Source organism: Myotis nattereri (genome assembly GCF_964212035.1).
Source record: "Myotis nattereri genome assembly, chromosome: 3".
NCBI lineage: Eukaryota > Metazoa > Chordata > Mammalia > Chiroptera > Vespertilionidae > Myotis > Myotis nattereri.
The window spans coordinates 149,503,394-149,529,086 of NC_138077.1; the positions used below are offsets into that span (position 1 = coordinate 149,503,394).

General features: G+C 43.3%; 1 protein-coding gene across 1 annotated transcript; it reads left to right on the forward strand.

Moving 5' to 3' along the window:
• The first annotated feature begins 5,688 nt into the window (after positions 1 to 5,688).
• LOC308516722 (guanylate-binding protein 1-like) lies at positions 5,689 to 18,272 on the forward strand. The gene is made up of 11 exons (XM_081087781.1): positions 5,689 to 5,796; positions 9,585 to 9,793; positions 10,464 to 10,591; positions 11,517 to 11,626; positions 11,875 to 12,071; positions 12,654 to 12,896; positions 13,983 to 14,263; positions 15,061 to 15,273; positions 15,683 to 15,785; positions 16,025 to 16,218; positions 17,260 to 18,272. The coding sequence occupies exons 2-11, from the start codon at positions 9,604 to 9,606 to the stop codon at positions 17,377 to 17,379; spliced, it is 1,779 nt and encodes a 592-aa protein (XP_080943907.1). The 5' UTR covers positions 5,689 to 5,796; positions 9,585 to 9,603; the 3' UTR covers positions 17,380 to 18,272.
• Positions 18,273 to 25,693: the final 7,421 nt, after the last annotated feature.

Consider the following 25,693-nt stretch of genomic DNA (forward strand, 5'->3'; position numbering starts at 1 on the left):
CCCCGATCCCCAGCCAAGCCGAGGGATCCCACCCATGCACAAATTCGTGAAACGGGCCTCTAGTAAATTCATAATTCTTTACCCCTTTTGGCCCCATGTATTCCTCCTTCGGCGACCCTAACACTATCAACAAATGATTAGCCCTGGCCACTGTGGCTCAGTTGGCCAGGTGTCCTATACAGCAAAAGGTTGCAGGTTCAATTCAGGTCAGTACACTTGCTCAGGATATGTGCTTGATCCCTGGTCTGAGGCATGTGGAAGGTTGTTTTTCTTTATATCGATGTTTCTTTCTCTGTCTCCCTTCCTCTCTCTCTCTCTCTCTCTCTCTCTCTCTCTCTCTCTCTAAAAATCAAAAACAAACAAGCAAACAAACAAACCCATTAAATATCTTTAAACTGTGTTTACTGCTGTGTAAAATGCAAATAATATCTACATTATATTCATGTGCTGAAGAATAAATTGAATTTAGTTAATAACACCTGTAAAGAGTTTAGAACCACAGCAGTGTTTGGTGATTGTGACAACAGGGAACCAGCACACGTGGGGTTTGGCCCCACACACTGCACAGCAGAAGGACATGGCAAACCATTGCTGTGTTTTTCTATTCTTTTTTCCCCACTCTTCCTTTGTCATTTTACTAAGTTGAATAAAATGAAATTAAATGCTTTTATGCAAGTATTCAAGAAGAAACTGACCACACATCAAAACAAGACATGCTGATAACAATCGGTGACTAGAATGCACAAGTAGGAAATCAAATGTCAGAATCAAATGTCATTGGTAAATTTGGACTGGGGGTCAGACAGAAAGCAGGAAAATAGCTCATGAAGTTCTGTGTGACAAACAACTTGTCCATCACAAACATGTGCTTCACACAACCAAAAAGATAAGTGTCTATAAGGACATCAGCAGATGGCTAATATAGAAGGAAATGGACTATGCAATTGGAAGCAGAAGACGTATTATTTAAAAAAATTATGCTTCCATGTAATTTTTTAAAGAAATGTACCGTGGATTATTGAGGCATTTTGTCTCTAACTAACTCTCAAGTAGTTCAGATAGAGAAAGAAACTTTGTGGTAAAATAACATTAAGGAAATTTTGTATTTTTGGCGAAGTCTGTGAGGAATGGGTATTAATTCTTCTTTCAAGGTTTGGTAGAAATCACCAGTGAAGCCATTTGGGCCTGAGCTTCTCTTGGTGGTAGTTTCCAACCTCTTTACTTGTTACAAGTCTATTCAGATGAGCTATTTCTTCTTGAGAGAGTTTCAATAGTTTATGTCTTTCTAGGAATTTGTCTATTTTTTAATCTAATTTGTTGGCATACCGTTGTTCATAGTATTGCCTTGTAATCTTTCTTATTTCTGTAATGTCAATAGTACTGTCCTCTTTTTCATTCTTGATTTTAGTAATTTGAGTCTTCTGTCTTTCTTTGTGGCCAGTTTAGCTAAAAGTGTGTCAAAATTGCTGGTGTTTTCAAAGAACCAGCTTTTGCTTTCACTGATTTTTTTCTGTATTTTCCCATTATCTATATCATTAATATAATTTACATAAATCTCTATTTTTTCCTTTTGTTTGCTTTGGAATTAGTTTGTTCTTATTTTACAGTGAAAAGATGTTAAGGTGAAAGTTTATTAATTGATATCTGTTGTTTTCTTAGTGGTGCTCCAGGGCACATATCTGCATTAATAAAAGACAAACATGTAAATTGACCATACCTTCGCTATGCCTTAAGCCATGCCCACCAGCCAATCAGAGCGACTATATGCAAATTAACCCAACCAAGATGGCGGCTGGCAGCAATGGAGCTGAAGCAAGCAGGAGTCTTGGTTGCTCCAGTGATGGAGGAAGCAAAGCTTCCCAGCCAGCTCTGAGCTGTGGCCACAGAGCTGGAGCGAGCTGTGGCCACAGAGCTGGAGCGAGCAGAAGCTGGCTCTGAGCTCCACTGAAGGCAACAAAGTTTCAATTGTAGAAGGTAAATAAATACCCAAATTTAAAAAAAGAAGAAAAAAAGGAGATGCTGGGAGCTTCCATGCCTGGAGGGCTTGGCCAGCCTGAAAAGGCCATCAGCCCCTCACCCAGACTGGCCAGGCCCCCCAGTGGGGACCGCCCACCCTGAAGGGGCTATGGGCAGCCTGAAAACAGCCATTAGCCCCTCACTCAGGCTGGCTAGGCACCCCAGTGAGGAACCCCACCCTGAAGGGGGTGTAACCTGCCTGCAAACACTCATCAGCTCCTCACCCAGGCTGGCCAGGCACCCCAGTGGGACCCCCACCCAGTGGGTCCAGGACACCCTTCAGGGAAAACCAGCCAGCCCTCACTCATGCACCAGGCACTATTCTATATAATAAAAGGGTAATATGAAAACTGACCCTAACAGCAGAACGACTGGGAATGATGGATCACTTTGACACACTGACCACCAGGGGGGAGACGCTCACTGCAGGAGCTGCCCCCTGCTGGTCAGTGCACTCCCACAGGGGGAGCTCTGCTCAACCACAAGCCAGGCTGACGGCTTCCAGTACAGTGGTGGTGGTGGGAGCCTCTCCCACCTCCTCAGCAGGACTAAGGATGTCTGACTGCAGCTTAGGCCTGCTCCCTGCTGGCAAGTTGACATCCTCTGAGGACTCCTGGGCTGCCAGAGTGATGTCTGACTGACAGCTTAATCCCAATTTCATAGGGAGCGGACCTAAACCAGCAGGTGGTTATCCCCCAAAGGGTACCAGACTGCTTAGATCTGCTTAGATCTGGGATGCCTGGCCAGTCTGGATGAGGGGCTGAGGGCTGTTTTCAGGCTGACCAAGCCGATGACTGAAGCTCCCAACCTGTCCTTTTTTTCTTTCTTTTTTTATTCTGGGATTTATTTACCTTCTATAATTGAAACTTTGTTGCTGCTCCAGCTCTGAGGCCAAGGCCTGCTGAAAGCAGGTATCTGGGGTTTGTTTAGCTTCTATAATTGCAACTTTGTTGCTTATAGTGGAGCTCAGAGCTGGGCCGCAACAGGCGAGGAACCTTGGCTTCCTCCATCACTGGAGCAAGCAAGCCTCTTGCTCACTTCAGCTGCATGGCTGCCGGCCGCCATCTTGGTTGGGTTAATTTGCATATCCTGCTGATTAGCCAGTGTGAAGCATAGTGAAGGTATGGTCAATTACCATGTTTGTCTATTATTAGATTAGATATATATATTTATACATATATATACTTTCATATATATATATGTACACACTTTTATATATATCCTATATAATAATAAACAAACATTGTAATTGACCATACCTTCGCTATGCCTCCCATTGGCTAATCAGCGTTATATGCAAATTAACTGCCAACAAAGATGGCGGATAATTTGCATACTGCAGGCAGAGAGGGACAGCACAGCTCCCAGTGCTAGCTACCATCCCGGGCCACTGGCCAGCCCCAGAAGCTGGTGATTGGGGTGAGATGGAGGTCCCCTGCTCAGGCCTGACACCTCTGGCGGAGGAGTCAGGCCTGGACAAGAGGCCAACCCAGCGATGGGAGGGTGATGGAGGTTGACACCTCTGGTCGAAGCGTCAGGCCTGGGTGGGGGGTGGAGCCGGCAATCAGAGGGGTCTGGGGGTCCCCTGTCTAGGCCTGATGCCTGGGCCAGGAGAATCAGGCCTGGGTGGGGGGCGTAGCTGGTGATTGGGGGAATATGGGGGTCCCCTGCCCAGGCGTGACCCCTGTGCCAGAGGAATCAGGCCTGGGTGGGGGGCAGAGCCGGTGATCAGGGGAAGATGGAGGTCCCTTGCCCAGGTCGAACACCTCTGCTAGAGGTGTCCGGCCTGGGCAGGGAGCTGATCTGGCGATCGGAGGGTGATGGGGGTCGACACCTCTGGCTGAGGCATCAGGCCTGGGCAAGGGGCCGATGTGGCGATCGGAGGGTGATGGGGGTCGATGCCTCTGGCCAAGCTGTGAAGCCCGGGCGAGGGTGGAACCAGTGATCTGGGGGAGATGAGGGTCCCCTGCCCAGGCCTGAAGCCTAGGCCAGAGGCATCAGGCCTGGGGTGGGGGTGGGGGGTGGCAAGCCAGCGATTGGTGTGAACTAAAGGGGAAACACCTTTTCTGACTACTCATTGGTTAAGCTCCCTGTATGCCCCTGGTAATATTCTTAGTAACTTGGGTAATAAGAATCCAAAAAGGTGATCTAGGGTTTTTCACCACACTCCTGGTGAAAAAAACGAAGGTCCGCTGCTGGAAGGCTAAGAAATGTCATATCCAGCCCAAGCTGGGTTGGCTCAGTGGATAATGCCTTGGCCTGCCGATGGCAGGGTCTGAGTTCAATTCTGACTGAGGGCATGTACCTAGGTTGCAGGCTCCTTCTGGCCGGGGCCCAGGTCAGGGCTCATGCAGGTGGCAACCAATCAAAGTGTTCCTCTCATTTTGATGTTTCTGTTTTTTCCTTTCTCTTCCACATTCTCTAAAAATCAATGGAAACATATCCTGAGGTGAGGATAAAAAAATAATAAATAAATTATTATTATATGAAAGACACATCTTGAAAATGCCTAAAGAAAGTTGTCATTTTTTTATGGTGAAGGGACTGGAGTCTGTGTTGATGAAAAAAACCTTGCTGGCTGCAGTTACTGGCAGTGGCTGCAGCAGAGCAGTGATGGGGCTGTTTCTTTGCCCTGATCAACCCGGTCACTTCCCACAAAGGGAGGCCAGACTGTGGCTTAGGCCCTATCCCCAAGGGGAGCAGGGAGCGGGCCTAAATTGTCACTAGGACATCCCCTGAGGGGTCCCTGTATGTGAGAGGGGTCAGGCTGGGCTGAGGGACACCTCCCCCCCCCCCCCCCGCCCCCAGCGCACAAAATTCATGCACCGGGCCCTAGTATATATAATAAAAGATATATATAATAAGACACACACTTCAGTCTGTTCTCTGAATCTAGTTTATTTTGTTCATTAGATTCCACATACAGGTTGGGATTCCCAGACTCCACTGTCTGCAACTAAGTGTTGGAGGGGGTGAGAAATACTGGTACCTAACTCCCCCAGCGACATACCTTACCCTGCTGGAAAGAGGGAAGAGGGAGCCACATCTTGTCAACTACACCCATCAGGAACCAGCAATGGAGCATTTGTCAAACTGAACTGTAAGATTAGAGTCACTCAAGGAATTAGGCAGACACAGCAGGCAAGCAGGAGGGAAGTTTATTAGAGGGAATGGGGGAATGGAGCCACAACCAGGGAAGGTTAGCAGGCAGTCTCCGCTATCCTCAGGGTTGAATTTTATGTGCACAACTGCAAGGGGCAGAGGCTGGGGGATATAAGTGTTCTAGTCTGATTAGCTAGAGTCTGTTGTCCTTCAACCGGATTAGTGCTGGCCCTTGAGGTTGTGGGCTGTAAGCTGCCTTTGTTATTTTTTGGCCTGCTGTCTCGCCCTCAGTGGGACTCCCTCCTGTTGAGCCAGATAGGGTGACCGCATGTTGTTCCATGAAATGCGGCTGCGGCCACTTTCTCCTTTGGGATTTCTCGTTAGTCCGCCTGAGCCAAATGTCCTCTGCTGGCCTGTCATGACTAGTTATGAAATCCTGTAAAATCCATGTACCCTCCCGTTTGCATAGCCTGCAGAGATTCCTCTCATGGTTGTTGAGTCACTGCTTTTTACTCAGTGCTTTCAGTTTCACATTCCTCTAAATCCTTCATTTCTAATCCAGTACTTTAGGAGGTCAGGACAGCCATGTCACATCGGAGTTTAAATAAAAGCCCAACCATCCAGTGAAAGGCAGAGAAGTAACAAACCACTCCAACCGACACTGAGGGGGAAAAACAGGTAAGAACTTTATTTTCTCATCAAAGCAGCTTTCTCTCCACCTCTAAAGGACTGTACTCTGAGAATGGAGTCCAGGGTAAGGTTGGGGCAGGGTGGGATGGATTTATAGGGGTCAGTTCATTTTCCAAAGAACGATGAGCATGAAGATAGGTTGCAGCAGAGCCCATGTACAACAGGTGGTGAGGTTCAATCCCGGCCATATCAGGGCATCCCTAAGTGTCATTGCTGTGCTTGGAGGAATTAGGCAGCAGCAGACAGGGGGCTAAGCTCAGAGTTTGAAATGTATTATGATTGTCTTTCTCTTTGCCAACATGGTGTTGGCTGCAGACACAGTTAAATTACCATTGTCTTGATGAAACTTGCTCAGTTCTGATCTGACTGCAGCTGACACAGTGAAAGGGCTACAGATATGTTATTTTCATGAGAAAGAAGCATAGAAAATGAGATGCAGCATAACAGCCACCTGTCACTGTTAAAAAAGAAGAAAGAAAAACCTGAAACTCAGAGTGAAAATGAAGATTCACAAAAACACTATACATTATAGTCACATAGATGAGCTTTGTTTCAAAGTGGATTACTCACTTAAAAGTAACTCAAATTCTGGTTGCCAGATATGAGGAAGGATGGGGGCTGGTGAAAATGGGGAAGGGATTAAGAAACACAAATTGGCAGTTACAAAATAGTCACAGGGATGTAAAGTAAAGCCTAGGGAATATAGTCAATAATCCTATCTAATGAAAGAGTAATATGCAAATTAGCCATCATTTCATCACTCCGTCACAAAGATTTCAGCGTCGAGCCCCGCTGCTGAAGTATCCAGGCCTGTTGGCCAGGCATGTGGCAGGGGAGGTGGGGGGGTTTGGGGGCCGAGGGGCTGAGCCTGCTATCAGAGGGGGCAGGGGCAGAGCCAGCAATCAGAGGGGATAGGGACGGAGCTGGTGATCTGAGGGGACTGGGCATCCTCTGCCCAGGCCTGAGGCCTAAGGGCTGGGCAGGGGTGGAGCCAGCTCAATGCAGGAGCTGCCCCCTGGTGGTCAGTGCACTCCCACAGGGGGAGCTCTGCTCAGCCACAAGCCAGGCTGATGGCTACCAGTACAGCGGTGGAGGTGGGAGCCTCTCCCGCCTCCTCAGCAGCTCTAAGGATGTCCGACTGCAGCTTAGGCATGTTCCCTACTGGCAAGTGGACATCCCCCGAGGGCTCCTGGGCTGCCAGAGGGATGTCTGATTGCCAGCTTAGGCCCAATCCTCCATGGAGCAGGCCTAACCCAGAAGGTGGACATCCCCCGAGGGGTCCAAGACTGCAAGAGGGCACAAGCCAGACTGAGGGACACCCGAGTGCACAAACTTTTGTGCACCAGGCCTCTAGTCTGTATAATAAAAGCCTAAGCAACCATTACAGCAGAAAGACCAGACCGATTGGTCCCTATGATGCCCACTGACCACCAGGGGGCAGAGGCTCAACATAGGAGCTGCCCCCCTGGTTGTCAGTGTGCTCCCATAGCCAACCTCCTGTAGCTGACAAACCCCCTGCAGCCCCTCCCGTGGCCAGCCAGCCAACGTTCTATGACCCTTCCTCCAGGCCAGCCAGCCCTGATAGGACCCAATCAGGACTGCATGAGACTCCCTGATCGGCCTCCATTGCTGGCCAGGCCAAGGTACCCCACCCATGCATGAATTCATGCACAAGGCCTCTAATAATGTAATAATTATGTATGCTGACATGTAGGTACTAGACACATACAAGAGATCCATTTAAGGTATACAAATGTCTAACCACTATGTAGTGCACTGAAACTCATATAATATTGATTGTCAAATATAATTGAAAAATAACAAATTTTAAATAAAATAAAATAAAATAAAAACTAGCCCCAGTACACTAGATCCAATTTCTTAGGGCCAACTTCTTTCTTACCCCTTTACATGTAGAATTTGGCCCCATTATTTTACTAAAAAGTTTTCTCTTAAAAGAACCTGCATCACTAAAGCCAACATTTGGTTTACCTGACCTCTCTGTGCTGTCAAGCAGGTTTGCTCTTGCTTTCTGGAAACTGCTTCTGAATTCCTTGGCTTGGCATGAACTTGACTCATCACCTACTTCTCTGACAACCCTCCCTCTCTCTCCTTTCAGCTCTTCCTCTCCCTCTCTCTCCCCAGTTTTCTCCCCTCTTGTCTTCTTCCTGTTTCTCCTTCTCCTCAACCAAATGGAAAAAGAACAAAGCAGAAAATCTACAAGTGTATGATTGGAAAGATATTTTCATCGAACAACCTTCTCCTTAGCTCTCCTGATCTTTTAATCCATATTTCATAGTCTTTGGTTCCCTTACACCGCACACATGTATACACAAACATGGTTTTTGGCAACATTCAGTATTTGCAATTGTGCAGTCTTATCCCCTTTTAGTTGGAGGCTAATTTTTTGGAAGCTAATGAAGTTGAAGTATAGGTCCCCTTGCTTGCACAAGCCCATATCAAGGCTTTGGGCAGGCCTCTAGCACTGTTTTTCATACAGTCATACATTTTTATAAAATTTGCAAATGTACATTATATTGGTTCCACTTCCAGAATACCAGTATAAACAGTTCTGTGAACCCTCACTTCTGCAAAATAAGCACAACTAGAAGAAAAATCACACATTTCAAATCTGTGAAAAATGCTCTGGCTGTTTTTGCACAGCAGTTAGAGTGGCAACCCTTGGATGAAGGGTGGATTGAATGGTTGTGGTGAAGGCATGTGCAGGAGGCAACCAATCCAAGTGTCTGTTTCACATCGATGTTTCTCTCTATCTCTGTCTCTCCCTCTCCCCCTCCACTCTCACTAAAAATCAATGGAAAAATATCCTCCAATGAGGATTAACAACAACAACAAAAATCTCTGAAAATTATCCGAAGAGCATACATCAAATGACGAAATACTTATTCCCAAAAGTGTTTATTCATAACAGAATTAATTAACAAATAAATATTAAATTTCTTACATATGGCCAGGGTATAAACTACTCTCTAAACCCTATTCTATTTTATATTTAATGTCCTGCAAATAATTTTTTAAAAAATATATTTTATTGATTTTTCACAGAGAGGAAGGGAGAGGCACAGAGAGTCAGAAACATCAATGAGAGAGAAACATTGATCAGCTGCCTCCTGCACACTCCCAACTGGGTATGTTCCCGCAATCAAGGTACATGCCCTTGACTGGAATCGAACCTGGGACCATTGAGTTTGCAGGCCGACGCTCTATCCACTGAGCCAAACCGGTTAGGGCTGCAAATAAATTTTTTTACATTTCTAGAGAGAGGAAGAGAGATGGAGAAATGGAAACATTAATAATGAGAGAGAAACATTGATTGGCTACCTCCTATGGATCCCATACTGAGGATCAAGCCTGCAACCCAGGCATGTATCCTGACCAGGAATTGATCCCTGACCTCCTAGTTCATGGGCCCACACTCAACCACTGAGCCAGACCAGGCAGGCTCTAGTCTGAAAATTTCAATGAGAATCTAAAAAGAAAGTTTTCTATGGTAAATTAAAGATTTTGTTCATGAAAGTGGTTAAATGTTGATGTCTTTGTCATACCAATATTTTTTTAATAGACTACTTTAATTGCACTTCTGTAACTTTCCAAAATAATACAAATCTTGCCCTCATCCATCTCACTGTTGACACAGAACTTTTGGCCATGTTGGGGAATTTTATGACTCTACCTTCTGGAGCAAAATAACCTGGTGAAAGTTCTTCATCTACTTAGAACGGAAATTCTAATCCATCCCATCTCCTCATTTGCAGATAAAGTGACACCCTGAACATGGCCTCAGACATCCAGATGCCAGGCCCAGTGTGCCTCATTGAGAACACTAACACGCAACTAGTTGTTAATCCAGAAGCGTTGAAGATCCTGTCTGCCATTACACAACCTGTTGTGGTGGTGGCCATTGTGGGTCTCTACCGCACAGGCAAATCCTACCTGATGAACAAGCTAGCTGGGAAGCAAAAAGGTGAGGGGCACCAGCTAAACTCTGCCAGATCCCTCTGTCTACCCACACTCCCAGCTTTGAGTATGGTGTTACAAGAAGAGCAAGGTAGAGATGGAGAGGAATATTGAAAGCTAACTTTTAATCTACCATTATGTTCTTAACTTACTGTGGTCTGAAAGAGTCAACTCTCTGTCTCTTCCCACTTTCCTTAATTTCCCTTTTAAACACATAATTTGTATTATTTTCCTAGAATTCTATGTTTAATTTTTTAGAGAATCACCATATCATTTCCCTCAGCAACTCTACCATTTTACATTTCTCCCAAAATGCACAGGATTCTAATTTCTCAACATTCTTGCTAATACCTATTATTTTGCTGTGTGTGTGGTGTTTTTTGTTTTTGTTTGTTTTTATTGACTTCAGAGAGGGAGAGAAAGAGAAAAAAACATTAATAATGAGAGAGAATCATTGATTCCCTCCTGCAAGCCCCACACTGGGGATCAAGCTCGCAACCCATGCTGGGAATTGAACCATCACCTCCTGGTTCATAGGTCCACACTCAACCACTAGCCATGCCAGCCAGGCTACTGGTGGTAGTCTCTCCTTACCTTGATTATGTTCACATTTATCTCCATTTTAAGACACATCTGCTATGAAAACTCCACTCCCTCCCTCTCTTCTCCCCCTGAAGGCTTCTCTCTGGGCTCCACGGTTCAGTCTCACACCAAAGGCATCTGGATGTGGTGTGTGCCTCACCCTAAGAAACCAAACTACACCCTTATTCTGCTTGACACTGAAGGGCTGGGAGATGTAGAAAAGGTAAGTATTAAAGGTTCGATATGGAGATAATCCCCTCTCTCTGGGTATTGTCTACACTATTTAATATTTTATCTTTACTTTCTTAAATTTTATTATTATTATTTTAATTTTTATTCAAATAAGACCTGGCACTAAACCATATGTGGGTGTTTTTTTTTTATTTCTGTTTACGAGCTAGTGACTAAGTTTTGCAATCAGGGATCATGAAAATATAAGGCAGAATCCTAGAAGAGCATAGTGGTCATTAGGTAGTATTCTAATTATTAACAAGAAGCTATAAGCTAAGCCAGTTAACACAGATGCATAAAGGTACCACAAATAAAGTCAGCCATGAGTCCTAACCTGCAGAGAACTTGAGTTAAGGATTAATGTTAAGAAGTCCTAAACAATTGTTTAAATATAAACTCTGTCATTAACACAGTGGCCTTAGCAAATATGTCCACTTCTTTTACCCTCAGCTTTCTGATCTGTAAAACCGATGCAAACGATCTATATTTGCCTCATAATATTGTTTTGACTATTTAATAAGAATGGAAAGTGTTAGGTAAATAATAATGACTAGATAAAATAGCTATAAGTATTATTACTCTTACATAAGTCAATTTGCAGCAAAAACATAGAGAAAATTAAATTACATTTAAGGCTTTAGAGTGCCCACCAATCTGGCCTGTTTGTTATGCAATTATCTGCAAATGGTCATAAGAGGACCTAGTGAGAATCAGTGTAACCAAAAATTCTAATCAGAAGACTATTCAAAGTCCAAGTCCTACTAACAACCATTTTCATTTGGATTTGTTTTCCTCCTATAAGTCATTAATCTAAAAAAAAAGCCACTCGACTAAATGAGCATCATTTACTACTGCTGATCTGGAAAGTGCCATGAGAATAAAACATAATCCTGGCCCAAATGTGTTCTGATTTCCAGGGTGACAACCAAAATGACTCCTGGATCTTTGCCCTGGCAATACTGCTGAGCAGCACCTTTGTGTACAATAGCATGGGGACCATAAACCAGCAGGCCATGGACCAACTGCAGTATCCTTTCTGTGGTCCAGAACAGCATCAAAATCAGAGGGGAGACTAGTACCTAAATACCAGCTCCCTGAAGGTGAATCCTGGCGAATCAAGCACAAAAAAAGAAAGTATGAAAAATAATTCAAGGGCAGGAAGAATTAACACTTGAGTTAGAAACAAAGCCAAAACCAAGGTTTGGAATATGTGGGACTAATATGGGATGAGGGGCACTGTACTTTTACACCATTTTTCCTTAGTTTGCTACTCAGCTATGTGACAGAGCTGACAGATAAAATAAGGGCAAAATCTTCACCTGATGCAAATGAGGTTGAGGATTCAGCTGACTTTGTGAGCTTCTTTCCAGATTTTGTGTGGACACTGAGGGATTTTTCCCTAGAATTGGAAGTAAATGGGCAACCCATCTCAGCAGATGAGTACCTGGAGAATTCACTCAAACTCAAGAAAGGTAAAGGGGACTGAGAACTGATTATTGGGAATCACAAGCCATTAGAAACCATCATCTTTTATTTTTCTATTAGTGTTTTTACATGTATAATTTTCTACTTCTTCTCAGCTGTGTAGTTCTAAGAATTAATGCTTGTATAATATCTAAATTCATAGATTTGATTTTGAATTATCTTCTCCCCTGTTCTAAGAATAAATTTATTTTTCTTTCACCTTTCCCTGTACTGTGATCAGATTGATTTTTATCTCCCTGCTTAGGACTTGTGATGCTGTAATTAGCCAGAGAATATGGAGTAGAATGGGCATTTATTTAAAGAAAGTAAATTAAAGCATAATAATGCTCTAGTTCAGGGGATGGCGAATGATGGCCAATGCAGCCTGCCAGCTGTCTTACAAATAGGCTTTACTGGATGAATACTATGTAGACTGTCCATGGCTGCTTTCATGCTGTAATAGCAGAATTGAATACTTGCAAAAGAAACCACCTGACACACAAAGCATATTATATTTACCATTTGACCATTTACAGAAAAAGTTTCCAAGCCCCTATATTAAGCAAAGCCCTATTTTTATCTCTCTCCAGGTACCAGTTCTAAAGATAAAAATTATAATCTGCCCCGACTTTGTATCCGAAAGTTCTTCCCAGAGAAGAAATGCTTTATCTTTGATCGGCCCACTCATCGGAAGAAGCTGGGCCAACTTGAGACAATGCATGATGATGAGCTGGACCCCGAATTCGTGCAACAAGCTGCTGACTTCTGTTCCTACATCTTTAGCAATTCCAAAGTCAAAACTCTTTCAGGAGGCATCCAGGTCAATGGACCCCGTGAGTCCACTTCCCTGTCATTACTCTCGCTGTTAAGGCTAAAGGAAGGGGGAATAGCATCCACCTAGATTCAGCTTTGAAAAATGCAAATCTACTACTATTACTATTGCACATTCTAGATGACACAACATTTCTATTAGATTTTATTAGTCATATTTCGTGGGTGAGAAAAGATAGAAAAGGACAAAAAAAAAAAAAAAGCTCTATTGCTTAAAATTGCCCTAATAATCTGTTCCATATACTAGCTACTAGACAAGTATCATAGCTACATTTATCTAAAATTAAATGTAGATTAATTAGAATTAAAGAAAATTAACAATTCAGATTAAATGGCTAGGGGCTGCAATATTGGACAGCATATATAGCACAGGACCATCATCACAGAACCTTCTCTTGGACAGTGTTCTCCTAGAATAAATAATATGGAGATTCATTTATAAATTTATTTTTAGTTTTTTAATCCTCACCCAAGGATGTTTTTTCATGAATGAGAGAGAGAGAGAGAGAGAGAGAGAGAGAGAGAAACATTGATGTGAGAGAGAAACATTAATCAGTTGCCTCCCTCATGCGCCCCAAAAGGGGACTGAATCCACAACCTAGGTGTGTGCCCTCACCAGGAATCAAACCCACAACTTTTTGGTGCATGGGACAATGCTCCAACCAACTGAGCCACCTGGCCAGGGCAGAGGACTTCTTTATAATTGTTTCACAAATATTGATTCTATAAATGCTTACCACGGACCAGACTTATGATAGAGACATAAATGAGAGGTATATTTCCTATCCTAATGGTGCTTAGGGGTAAAGCACATGCACTCAATAAACACAGGTCTATGGTTCCTAGATCAGAGGTTCTCGCCCTTGGATATCTATCCATATCAACCAAGATCTCGCCAGAGGAGGGTTTAATTCAGTTGATCTGGAGCAGAGGTTGAGAGTCTGCATTTCTAGTAAACTTCTAGGAGATACAATGGACACAGATGCTGTGACCAAATGAGTGTTGAGAGATATCATCAGATTTAGAGATGATGGACTGTTTCCTCACCTCACCTACAACAAACATTATCTTTTTTTCTCTATTTGTAGGGCTGGAGACTCTGGTGCTGACCTATGTCGATGCCATCAGCAGTGGGGACCTGCCCTGCATGGAGAACGCAGTCCTGGCCTTGGCCCAGATAGAGAACTCGGCTGCAGTGCACAAGGCCGTGGCCCACTATGACCAGCAGATGGCTGAGAAGGTTGAACTGCCCTCAGAAACCCTCCAAGAGCTCCTGGACCTGCACATGGCCAGTGAGAAAGAGGCCATTGAAGTCTTCATGAAGAATTCCTTCAAGGATGTAGACCATTTATTTCAAAAGGAATTAGCGGTAATTTTTCTCTTATGTGTATATGGATTAGGGTCTCAGAAAGCAAAGTACTGCTAGGAAATATAATGGGTATTTATCAGGAGAGAAGGAAGTCTTACTAGACTTCAAAATGACAAAAACCACTATTTTTTATTATTATAATAAGAAGAACCAATTTTGTTTTGATTGGCTTAAAGTTTTGAACATTTTTTTTCTTCCATGCATAAACTAATCCTCTTTCTCATAATTTAGTTAAATATAAGCAGGTAATCATCAGAGGTTTTCATCAAGTTACATGCTTAATGTTATCAGAGGTTTTAATATTATAGCCAAAAACAAAGAAAGGTGTAGTCTTAGTTATCTTGAGCAGGCTTATATTGAACCACATTTCTTCCATATACAATCGCTGGTCCAATGTGAAAAGCAGAAGTTTCTTTCTAAAGGTGTATTTGTGGGACTAGAGAACCTAGTCCGGACCTATGTCAATGCCGTCAGAAGTGGGGTCCTGCCCTACAGAGAGAACACAGTCCTGGCCTCGGCCCAGATAGAGAACTCGGCTGCAGTGCAAAAGGCCATGGCCCACTGTGACCGGCAGGTGGGTAGCATCAATGCTAACATAAAGCCAGCAATCTCTGCCATGAACTTCACCTCCTAGGAGAAAGGGTCTTCCTTCAATAGAAAGACAGGATCAGGAGGAAGGATGTGGTCCTGCTGAGGTGCCTGTAAGTTTTTACAGGGTCACAGACTGGTTTTTGAGAAGCCTTTCCAAAATGCTGAGGTCAAGCTAACATTTTCTCTGTACTCTTTCTACGTCCTAGGAAAAGCTAGAAAAAAAGCAAGATGACTTTTGTAAAGAGAACATGAAAGCATCATCGGATCGCTGCTCAGCTTTACTTAAGGATATCTTCCATTCTTTAGAAGAAGATATAAAGCAGGGGGTTTATTCTAAACCAGGAGGATATCATCTCTTAATGCAGACTGTGAATGAGCTGAAGAAAAAGTATCTTGAGGCACCCAAGAAGGGAATACAGGTAACCAGCATTTATCTGTCCCTCTGTTGCTCCCCTCAACCCCACACATCCATTCCTCCCGGTCTCCCTCCACCTCCTTTCCTTGGATCTGCTCTCTCCATGATGGCTTCATTCCTCACACCTATGGGAACACAGCACCAACAGCTCCAAAAGTAGAGCCCTCACTCAGAGAACAGAGACTCTCAATCTATATTTATATCAATCACTTACAACGGTTTCTGCTTCATAGGGTGCCAGGCTTGTCGACCTGCAGCAAGTGCCCACCCTGTGACAGGGACCCCTTGACCAGCACAAGGACCAGGGCCAAGCAAACAATTCCTACAGGAAAAGATGGGGGAAGGGGGAGTCAAATAGGAATAAGCGCTTCCTGAGATTTCCTATTACTAATGCCATTTTCTCTGGGTCCTAGAGTGAAGAAGTTCTTCACGCATACCTGAGCTCCAAGGAGTCTGTGATTGATGCAATTCTACAGACAGACCAGAATCTCACAGAAAAGGAAAAGGAGATCGAAGGTGAGGAGCAAGTCAAGAGCCTAGATAGCCTCAACAGCTTTTAAAAGTTTAAATAATTTGGCTTGGAGAACCTGGGTTCCTTTAACAAGAGCCAGATGAGCAAAGATGACTATTACTGGCCAAAGTCAGTCTCAGTGGGGCATATGCAGTCAGCAGCAACAATGACATGTAAGTTCACCAAGAGGAAAAAGCAAAGTGGTCACACTCATGAATTTGTCTTCTTCCTTTCCTCCTGGCAGTGCAACGTGTGAAAGCTGAATCTGCAGAGGCTGCAGCAAAAATGCTGGAGGAAATGCAAAAGAAGAATCAGCAGATGATGGAGGAGAAAGAAAGGAGTTACCAGGAACATGTGAAACAATTGACTGAGAAGATGGAGCAGGAGAGGGCCCAATTAATGGCAGAGCATGAGAGGGCTCTGTCTCTTAAACTTCAGGTATGTAATAGCATCACCTTGAGGTTTCCCTTTTTCTGTTTTCTGTCCACTCTCCCTGACCTGTTTGTGTGGCTGTTAGAACTCGAAACCTGGAAGGACCTTTCTTGATACTTACACCTTTCAATCCCTGTCTGTCTGCCTGACTTGGAGCCTGCCTATGTCTGGTTATTAAAAAAAAATTTATTTTCCTTTATCTCACATCCAGTTCGTTAGTACATTCTTCAATCAATGGTAGCTATTATCTTCCACGCATTGTAAATATGTCTTATCTGTATCTCTTGCTTAATATTATATGCAGCAAGAATTGCTGTGTCCCTATAGCTTAGGAGAAGAAACAGAGGTTCAGAAAAGATGAGATTTTATAGGGTCACACAGGTCAGTAAGATATCTGAACCTCCTTCAAACTTAGAGGAATCTACAATCACTTCTGAGAGAACCTTTATGAGCAGAAAGACTCCTCGCCTCTCACACCTGTGTCCTCCACTCCTGACTGTTTGCTATGCCCTACGTCTAGTTTGTGTAGTGAGTTATGTGCAGAAATCCTGTGTGGACAGTTAGGGGCTTTGATGTCCTCACTTATACCCTGCTACTCTTGCCACCAAGCTGTGGAAGCTTAAATCAAATTCCCTGATCTAATATTCAGACACTTCCTTAGATTTTGAAAACTTTTTATTGCTGTCATGTGTATGTATATAAAAGTCTGAGTATAGGTGTGTGTGTGTGTGTGTGTGTGTAAAAGAGTCTATAAAATTTGAAAAGAAACATTTGATTAAGATTGCCCACATATGTTGTATAGGATTAATGGAACTTATAATTTAATTTTATCACTATATTAGAAGGTATAAGCCAAAATCACTCTTAGCTAAAGGAAGCTCAAGAAAAGCAAATCATAGAGCTAGGATGTCCAAGAGAAAGTATAATGAATATTTTTGGTAGAGAAAATTTCAAGAAGAAATTAAATACTAAGAATGTGGAAACTAGCTAGAAGTTGAGATTTGCTTACTTCTGTACTTTATTTACTCTTTATTTGTCCCTTTTTAGGAACAGGCCAAGTTACTAAAGGAAGGATTCCAAAATGAGAGCAGACAACTTCAGAGAGAAATAGAGAATCTCAAGAATAACATGAAAAATACCAGCGGTGGTGGTTGTATCTTAATCTAAAGACCTAAGGGAAAGCTTCTCTGGTCACTCTACCCAAGGCATAACTCAAGCAGTTTTAGAATCTGGAAAAATGTCACAACTTGAAAAAAAGTGACCTTCTTTAAGCTGATAAAAGAAATCTACAAAAAGTCCTTCACCTAACATACTTAATGATAAAAAATGGAATGCATTGCCCCTAACACAGGAATAAAGCAAGGATGTGAAGTCTCCCCACTCCGGTTAAACAGTATAATGAAAGGCTTCCTACAATATGGCAAAAAGGAAGGAAGGAAGGAAGAAACAGTGATCAGAAAGGATAAAATAAAACTGCCTATATTCTCACACACTTTGATTATCCACATAGAAAAATCCCAGAGAATCTGCAACAAAAGCAAAAAACAGCAACAACAATGACTCTTGGGACAACATTCTAAGTTTAAAAAGGTTGTAGGATTCAAGGTCAATACACAAATATCCACTTTCAACTGTATTTTTATATAAAAGCAATGGACTATTGGAAACCAAAAATTAAAAAACAATGTCACTTACAATAGCTGTTTTTGAAATATGGAATACTTAGGTAGAAATATAACTAAACACGCACATGATCTTCTATGCTGAAAAACATTCTAAGACCAAGAGATTATGGGATCGATCATGATGTATGAATTTCCTTAGATTCCAACTCCCTTTTTGTTTTTATGATGTTCCTTTTACTCATTGTAGAGAAGATTCAAGGCCCTTATTTTTAGAGTTATCTCTGACAAAAGCATGTGCCTAGTATTTGTTAAGTTTCGCTGAGCACTAAAAATATGTCAACTGTGGGGGGCAGGTGGGTATGGGAGGGTCAATGGGGAAAACGGGTGATAGCTGTAATACTATCAACAATAAAGATAAATTAAATATGTCTATCCATTGTGTGTTAGGCTTTTATCCAAACAGAAAGAGGAAAAAATATGGCTCAGAACTCAGTGCCACATAATATGCCTACTACTACTACTACTACTACTACTACTACTCACACACACACACACACACACACACACACACACACACACATCCTACCCTTCCCACTCACTGTGAGTTCTTCGACAGCAGGATTTCATAGAACACAAGACAGGAAAACTTACTCAGAGTTTTTTCCCCCCAAACTATGTTCAAATCAGAGTCCCTAGGGAGTTAGATGAGGCTTCATGAAAAGCAGCCATTGCTTAGGCTACAGGGATCATTCATTCAAAAATCTTTGGCTGAGTACCTATCACATTCTGCCAAGGAGTGGGAATATAGTTATAGTCCCTCTCTTAAGGAGATCATAGTCTAGTGGTGAAGACAGAGATTAAATAATACAGAAAACTAAATGTCCAAGAAATTGAAAGGAGAGGATTTCTTATTTAGAAAAGGGTTCATCTAATCCCTCCACCCCAGTGATGGGGAACCTTTTGAGCTCGGCGTGTCAGCATTTTGAAAAACCCTAACTTAACTCTGGTGCCATGTCACATATAGAAATTTTTTGATATTTGCAACCGTAGTAAAACAAAGATTTATATTTTTGATATTTATTTTATATATTTAAATGCCATTTAACAAAGAAAAATCAACCAAAAAATGAGTTCACGTGTCACCTCTGACACGTGTGTCATAGCTTCGCCATCACTGCTCTACCCCAACATATCTGAAATGGCTCCTTAGTATGTCTTAACCATATTTCTCTTATCAATTAGTGAAAAAAGAAATCCAATTTGGGAGGGAGAGATAGAAAGAGAGACAGTGCCTATCACCTGGCCCCAAAAACCTATTTGATGAACAGTGTGTCATGCTCAGTGTCTCTTTGAGTTGATTGGTAATGAAATGAAGAAAGGAAGAAAGCAATGGGTTCCATCTAGTGGCCAATATTGTTATTACTGTTCACAGTATTTTATCACTACCTTTTGTCACCAGAATTTGGTTTTTTTAAAATTAAATCTTTATTGTTCAGGTTATTACAGTTGTTCCTCTTTTTCCCCCCATAGCTCCCCTCCACCCGGTTCCCACCCCACCCTCAGCCCTTACCCCCCCCACCCCCCACTGTCCTCATCCATAGGTGTACGATTTTTGTCCAGTCTCTTCCTGCACCCCCCACATCCCTTTCCCCACCAAGAATAGTCAGTCCACTCCCTTTCTATGCCCCTGATTCTATTATATTCACCAGTTTATTCTGTTCATCAGATTATTTATTCACTTGATTTTTAGATTCACTTATTGATAGATGTGTATTTGTTGTTCATAATTTGTATCTTTACCTTTTTCTTCTTCTTCCTCTTCTTAAAGGTTACCTTTCAGCATTTCATATAATACTGGTTTGGTGGTGATGAACTCCTTTGGCTTTTTCTTATCAGTGAAGCTCTTTATCTGACCTTCAATTCTGAATGATAGCTTTCCTGGGTAAAGTAATCTTGGTTGTAGGTTCTTGGTATTCATCACTTTGAATATTTCTTGCCACTCCCTTCTGGCCTGCATAGTTTCTGTTGAGAAATCAGCTGACAGTCATATGGGTACTCCCTTGTAGGTAACTGACTATTTTTCTCTTGCTGCTTTTAAGATTCTCTCTTTGTCTTTTGCCCTTGGCATTTTAATTATGATGTGTCTTGGTGTGGTCCTCTTTGGATTCCTTTTGTTTGGGGTTCTCTGTGCTTCCTGGACTTGTATGTCTATTTCTTTCACCAGGTAGGGGAAGTTTTCTGTCATTATTTCTTCAAATAGGTTTCCAATATCTTGCTCTCTCTCTCTTCTTCTGGCACCCCCATAATTCAGATGTTGGTACACTTGAAGTTGTCCCAGAGACTCCTTACACTATCTTCATATTTTTGGATTCTTTTTTCTTTTTGTTTTTCTGGTTGGGTGTTTTTTGCTTCTTCGTATTTCAAATCTTTGACTTGATTCTTGCTATCTTCTAGTCTGCTGTTGGAACTCTGTATAATATTTTTTTATTTCAGTCAGTGTATGCTTAATTTCTAGTTGGTCCTTTTTCATAACCTCGAGGGTCTCACTAGATTAATTGAGGGTCTCACTAAACTTATTGGCAGTTTCTAGAAAATTCTTGAAAAACCTTAGAAGTGTGGTTTTTAACTCTATATCCAGTAGTTTTCTTTCCTTCATTTCTGTCATTTGTGACCTATTTCTTTGTCTCCGCATTTTGGCTCCTTCCCTGTGTTGATAGAGTGGCTTTCTGTGCTAGGTGTCCTATAGGGCCCAGTGGCTCAGCATCCCCAATTATCTGAGATGGACACTCTTGGTGCACCCCTTTGTGGACTTTGTGCACAGTCTTGTTGTAGTTAAGCCTTGATTGTTGTAGGTATCATTGGGAGAAATTGACCTCCAGGCCAATTGGCTGTGAGAATCAGTTGTGTCTGCAGTGGGAGAACTTCTATGCTGGAGACACCCTTCTGGGGCAAGACTTGCTTCAGTGGGGCTTTGGTGCTCACTGAGTCTGCCCCCTGAGTGTGTTCCTTATGGTCTGAGTAGTTGTAATCTGGATGGTCCCACTCTGACCACTGGGTACACTGGCTCTTGGATCTCTAAGGATGTGTTAAATTAGCCTCTGCCTGAGGCTACCTAGCAGAAGCTATGGAGAGATCTGCAGATTTCTCTTCTTTGTTTGAGATTTGGAGGTGCCCAGATGAGGCCCAGCTGTGAACCAATGCAAACTGCTGTGGGGCCTTGCGCCTTCTTTTGGAAGTCTGGGTCTCTCTGACCCAGCTGCAGTTTGTTAGGTAATTTTCAGATTGCAAAGGGCCAGGCTTTTCATATGCAAAAGCCTCTGCGCACAACTTGGGTGGGGCAGAGTCTCAGGGAATCAACAAGGCGGAGCAAACAGCTATGGCTGCTCCTCAGCCTTGCCCTAAGAGGTCCTGGGTCTCAGTGTCCCGGTAAGCGCTGCAAGCACCTTTGAGAGAAAGCCGCCCTTGAGTTCCGACCGATGCCAGACAGTCCAGTTTATCCCCATATGAGTCTGGGTCTCCAGAGACTCACCCGGAACTGGAATTCACAGCAGTCGGGAGCTTGAGACTCCCTCCCGATTGAAAAAGACAACTGTGTCCTCAGTTGCCAGCCCTTTCTGCGTGCACCTCCAGACCTCTGCACTTTACTTCTGCACCTCCTCTGAGTCTCAGTGTGCTTTTCTCTTTCCTTCTAGTTGTAGAATTTCCACTCAGTCAGCCTTCCTGTGGTTCTGGATGATGTCCGTTTTGTCTTTTAGTTGTATTTTTGAAGTGGTTGTGGGAGGCAGCAATTTCCGGTGTTCACCTATGCAGCCATCTTGGTTTCTCCTCGAGTTTGTTCATGTTTATTGTTTGTCTCCTCCACTAGAATACAAGTGGACAGGAACATTACCTATTCTGTTTATCACAGACTCAGCCATGTAGAAGGGCTCCTGGCATGTAGTAAATCATACAATAAAAATTTTTAAACGCACGAGTACACAACTTAATGAATAGTTTATCATCCCAGCACCATTCCGCATGCTTCTCCCTAAAAGTTTAACATTTGATTGTTTAATATCATATTGAATATTACAAGAATTGGACAGTTATCTTAGTTCTTGTACTATTTAGAGTACAGTCTTCTCACTCTCCCTCTCTGTCTCCAGAAAGGATTTCTTCATTATTCCTTCTTTATAGACCTAGAGAACCCAGTGTTGATTTACCTTCCTGCCATTGCTCTGGAGATCTAGATGACAGAAAGCATGTTGTGCTACCTGCAGCTGTGCTAAAAGGATTGCACACTAGGACAAATTGGAGGAGCAAAGGGCAGTCCCCACTGAAACCCTCCAGGAGCTGAGAGTCTGCAGAAAGCCTTAGGAGAGAGGCCTCTAAAAGCTTTAGAGCCCCGTCCTGCATGTGAACCAGGAATTCCGGAGGCGAAGCCACACTGAGAGACGAAACATACCCTTCCTGAGAAGAGCAATTCCTACCAGGTTCTAACAGGGATTCTTACCTGTGCAGCGACGTATTCAAACACTATTAGCCGGACCCACACACTGAGTCCACGCCTTTTTAAAAATTGTTAAGAGACTGTGAAAAATTTCTCACTGACTCAAGTAACCACTGCTAACATTAAATTGCTGTAAATCCAGTCAAGTGCGCATGTGAATAGACAGACAGGAAGGAAGGTAGATAGATAAATAGATACATAGTTGCCCTGGGCAGCCTTTCTGTGGCTAAATGTACAATGTCTATTACTATATTTGAAATATGTAATGTTTGTACAGCTATTATTACCTGGCTGGAAAGCATCAATTTACTTTCATAATACATACAAAAAAATCTTGCATTTAAAATAACAATATGCAGTTGAAAAATAGATATAACTCTCTTTTGACAAATATAATTGTATATATTTAATATGTGAAATATGATTTTATCTCTTTACTAGAGGCCCGGTGCATGAAATTTGTGCACAGAGAGGGGGTTCCCTCAGCCCAGCCTGTACCCTCTCTAATCAGGGACCCTTTGTGGGATGTCCGACTGCCGGTTTAGGCCCGATTCCACAGGTATCGGGCCTAAACCAGCAGTCAGACACCCATCTCACAATCTGGGACCACTGCCTCCTAACCACTTCCCTGCCTGCCTGCCTGATAGCCTCTAACTGCCTCTGAGTGCCTGCCTGCCCCTAACCCCTCTGCCTGCCTGCCTGCCTAATAGCCCCTAATTGCCTCTGCCTGCCTGCCTGCCTAGTAGCCTGTAACTGCCTCTGCCTGCCTGCCTGATCACCTCTAACTGCCCTCCCCTGCCAGCGTGATCTCACTCCCAACTGCTCTCCCCTGCCGACTTGGTTGCCCCAACTGCCTCTGCCTGCCTGATCACCCCTAACTGCCCTCCCCTGCTGGCCTGATCTCAACCCCAACTGTTCTCCCTGCCAGCCTGATCTCACCCTCAACTGCCTCTGCCTGCCTGATCACCCCTAACTGCCCTTCCTTGCTGGCCTGGTTGTCCCCAACTGCTCTCCCTAGCTGGCCTGATCTTGCCCCCAACTGCTCTCCCCTGCTGACCTAGTTTCCCCCAACTGCCTCTGCCTGCCATCACCCTTAACTGCCCTCCCCTGCTGGCCTGATCTCGACCCCAACTGCCTTCCTTAGCCAGCCTGATCTCGCCCCCAACTGCCCTCCCCTTCCAACCTGGTTGCCCCCAAATGCTTTCCCCTGCAGGCCTGATCTCACCCCCAACAGCCCTCCCCTGCCAGCCTGATCTCGCCCCCAACAGCCCTCCCCTACTGGCCTGATCAACCCTAACTGCCTCTGCCTGCCTGATCACCCCTAACTGCCCTTCCCCTGCAGGCCTGATCTTGCCCCCAACTGCCTTCCCATGCTGGCCAATTTGGTTCTGATTGGTCAGTTTCTATGCCAGTGAGCGTCAAAAGCTCCACCTCCTAGGTAGCCATTGGCTCATCACAGGTCACCCAGATTTGGTTCTGATTGGTTAGTTTCTATGCCAGTCAGCGTCTATGGGCCTATCTCTGGGACTGATCAGAGAGGCAGGGATGATCACCAGCCCCCACAGAGGCCCAGAGAAAAACAGAGGCGCAGCTGCTGGCGAAGCCCAGAGAGAAAGAGAGAGACAATGGCGGATCAGCAGCTGCCACAGGGGCTGGGGATCAGACTCTGCCTCTCTCTCCAGGCCTCTCTCTGGGCCAGATCCACAGCCCCGTCAGCTGTCAGTGCTGGGTGGCTGCACCCAGACTGGCGGAAGTCAGTGCTCGGTCATCAACTACCCACCACTGACTGCAGGACTGACTTCCAGTGTTCGGTTGAGCGTTTGGTTTTTCATTACAGACCCTGGGTTTTTATATATTAGGATTATTTTTTAAATGTTTTTATTGATTTTTAGAGAGAGAAGAAGAGAAAGGGATCGAGAGATCAAAACATCAGTGATAGAAATACATGGATTAGCTGCCTACTGGGGATGGAGCCCACAACCCAAACATGCGGCTTTACCAGGAATCAATCTGATGACCTCTTGTTTCATGTGTTGTTTTTTGGGGGAGTTGGTGGAGTGATGAAAATTTCTTCTTGATTATAGCGATGGTTACACAAATATATATATAAAACCATTCATAATACCTTTTGAATTTGTGAATTGTATGGCATATGATCTATATCCCAATAAACCAGTCTGGTTGAGTTTTTTTTAAGAAGGTTATATAGCCTGCACTCATGTAGTGGTGGTGATTTAGTCAATCTTGTCATCTTCTGAGGACTCCTTTATTCTCTCTAAGACTTTTTCTTTTTAATCTATCTCCAATTTCTAACTACTATTATTATTATGTACAGCAGTATAGGTGACCATGTTTTTCTTCCCTTTGTATATTCACCAACGCTTTAATATATTTGCTGAACCAAGGTCATCTTCTAGGTGTCACCACTATAGAAAACCTTCCCAAATTAGCACACCCCTGATGCACAGTGTAAGTCTCACCCATGAAGTCCGTGGAGGATTCGATCAGAATCTATGGTGAACTGCGCAAAAGAAATGGGATTGGTACTGTATGTAAATTTTACTCACCTGTGAAAACCCCTTGCAGTCCTGTGTCTGTTCTAATAGAAACAGTGTACCTACTTAATCAGGTACATTACTTTTCCTCCAAAGCCAAGGGATTAAGAGATGACTTATTTACTATAAGAAATTATCTTTCTTACCTTCATTCCTTTTTTTTTTCTCTTTAGATTATTCAGTCTACCTGCATTTGATAATGAGACTTTAAATTATGGCAGGCTAGATATGGGGGAAACCTTCCCCCTACAAAACAACTATAAATGCCAAAAGAAATATTACTGCCATTTTGAAATATATCAGTGTGTTTGCAAGAACATAAAGTTGAAAGAATCAAATACAGAAAATGAGAAGAAAATCATGGTAGTACCTGGAAGCTGAAGCTGTGACCATTCCAAAGCATGTGCCCATCTTGACTCTTAATGACCATAAGAAGAGCAGAGGAGGAAGTCTTGGTGCTGACATTGGTAGGTTTTACTAATTGGAAATTAGAATGAATTAGAAATCCTCCCAGGAAAGGATAGGCTAATAAGTATCTGTTTATAAGAGAGGGAAAATTACCTGATTGACCTGCATTAGAATTTAAAAATAAAACCTTTCCTTTACCTGAGCATTGGATTGAACTTACCTACATTACAGGTGTGGTTTCAGAAACTACTTAAAATGGGCTGGCGTTAATAGGGCCCCAGGGCACCTGGCAGCAGCAAGTCCTTTTTGTAAGGCCTTCAACTTGGACTCAGAGGATTCCCAGAGAAAAGGCCAGAGAAACATGGGGCCAAAACGCAAACTCAAACAAGGGTGCAACCCCACAC

What these genes read in the sequence shown, in the direction of transcription:
- LOC308516722 (XM_081087781.1), top strand. Translation starts at nt 9,604, where the DNA reads ATGGCCTCAGACATCCAGATGCCAGGCCCAGTGTGCCTCATTGAGAAC. An exon ending in TATTTCAAAAGGAATTAGCG is followed by an intron (nt 14,264 to 15,060) that starts GTAATTTTTCTC and finishes TCTACGTCCTAG; the next exon opens with GAAAAGCTAGAAAAAAAGCA. An exon ending in AAAGGAAAAGGAGATCGAAG is followed by an intron (nt 15,786 to 16,024) that starts GTGAGGAGCAAG and finishes TCCTCCTGGCAG; the next exon opens with TGCAACGTGTGAAAGCTGAA.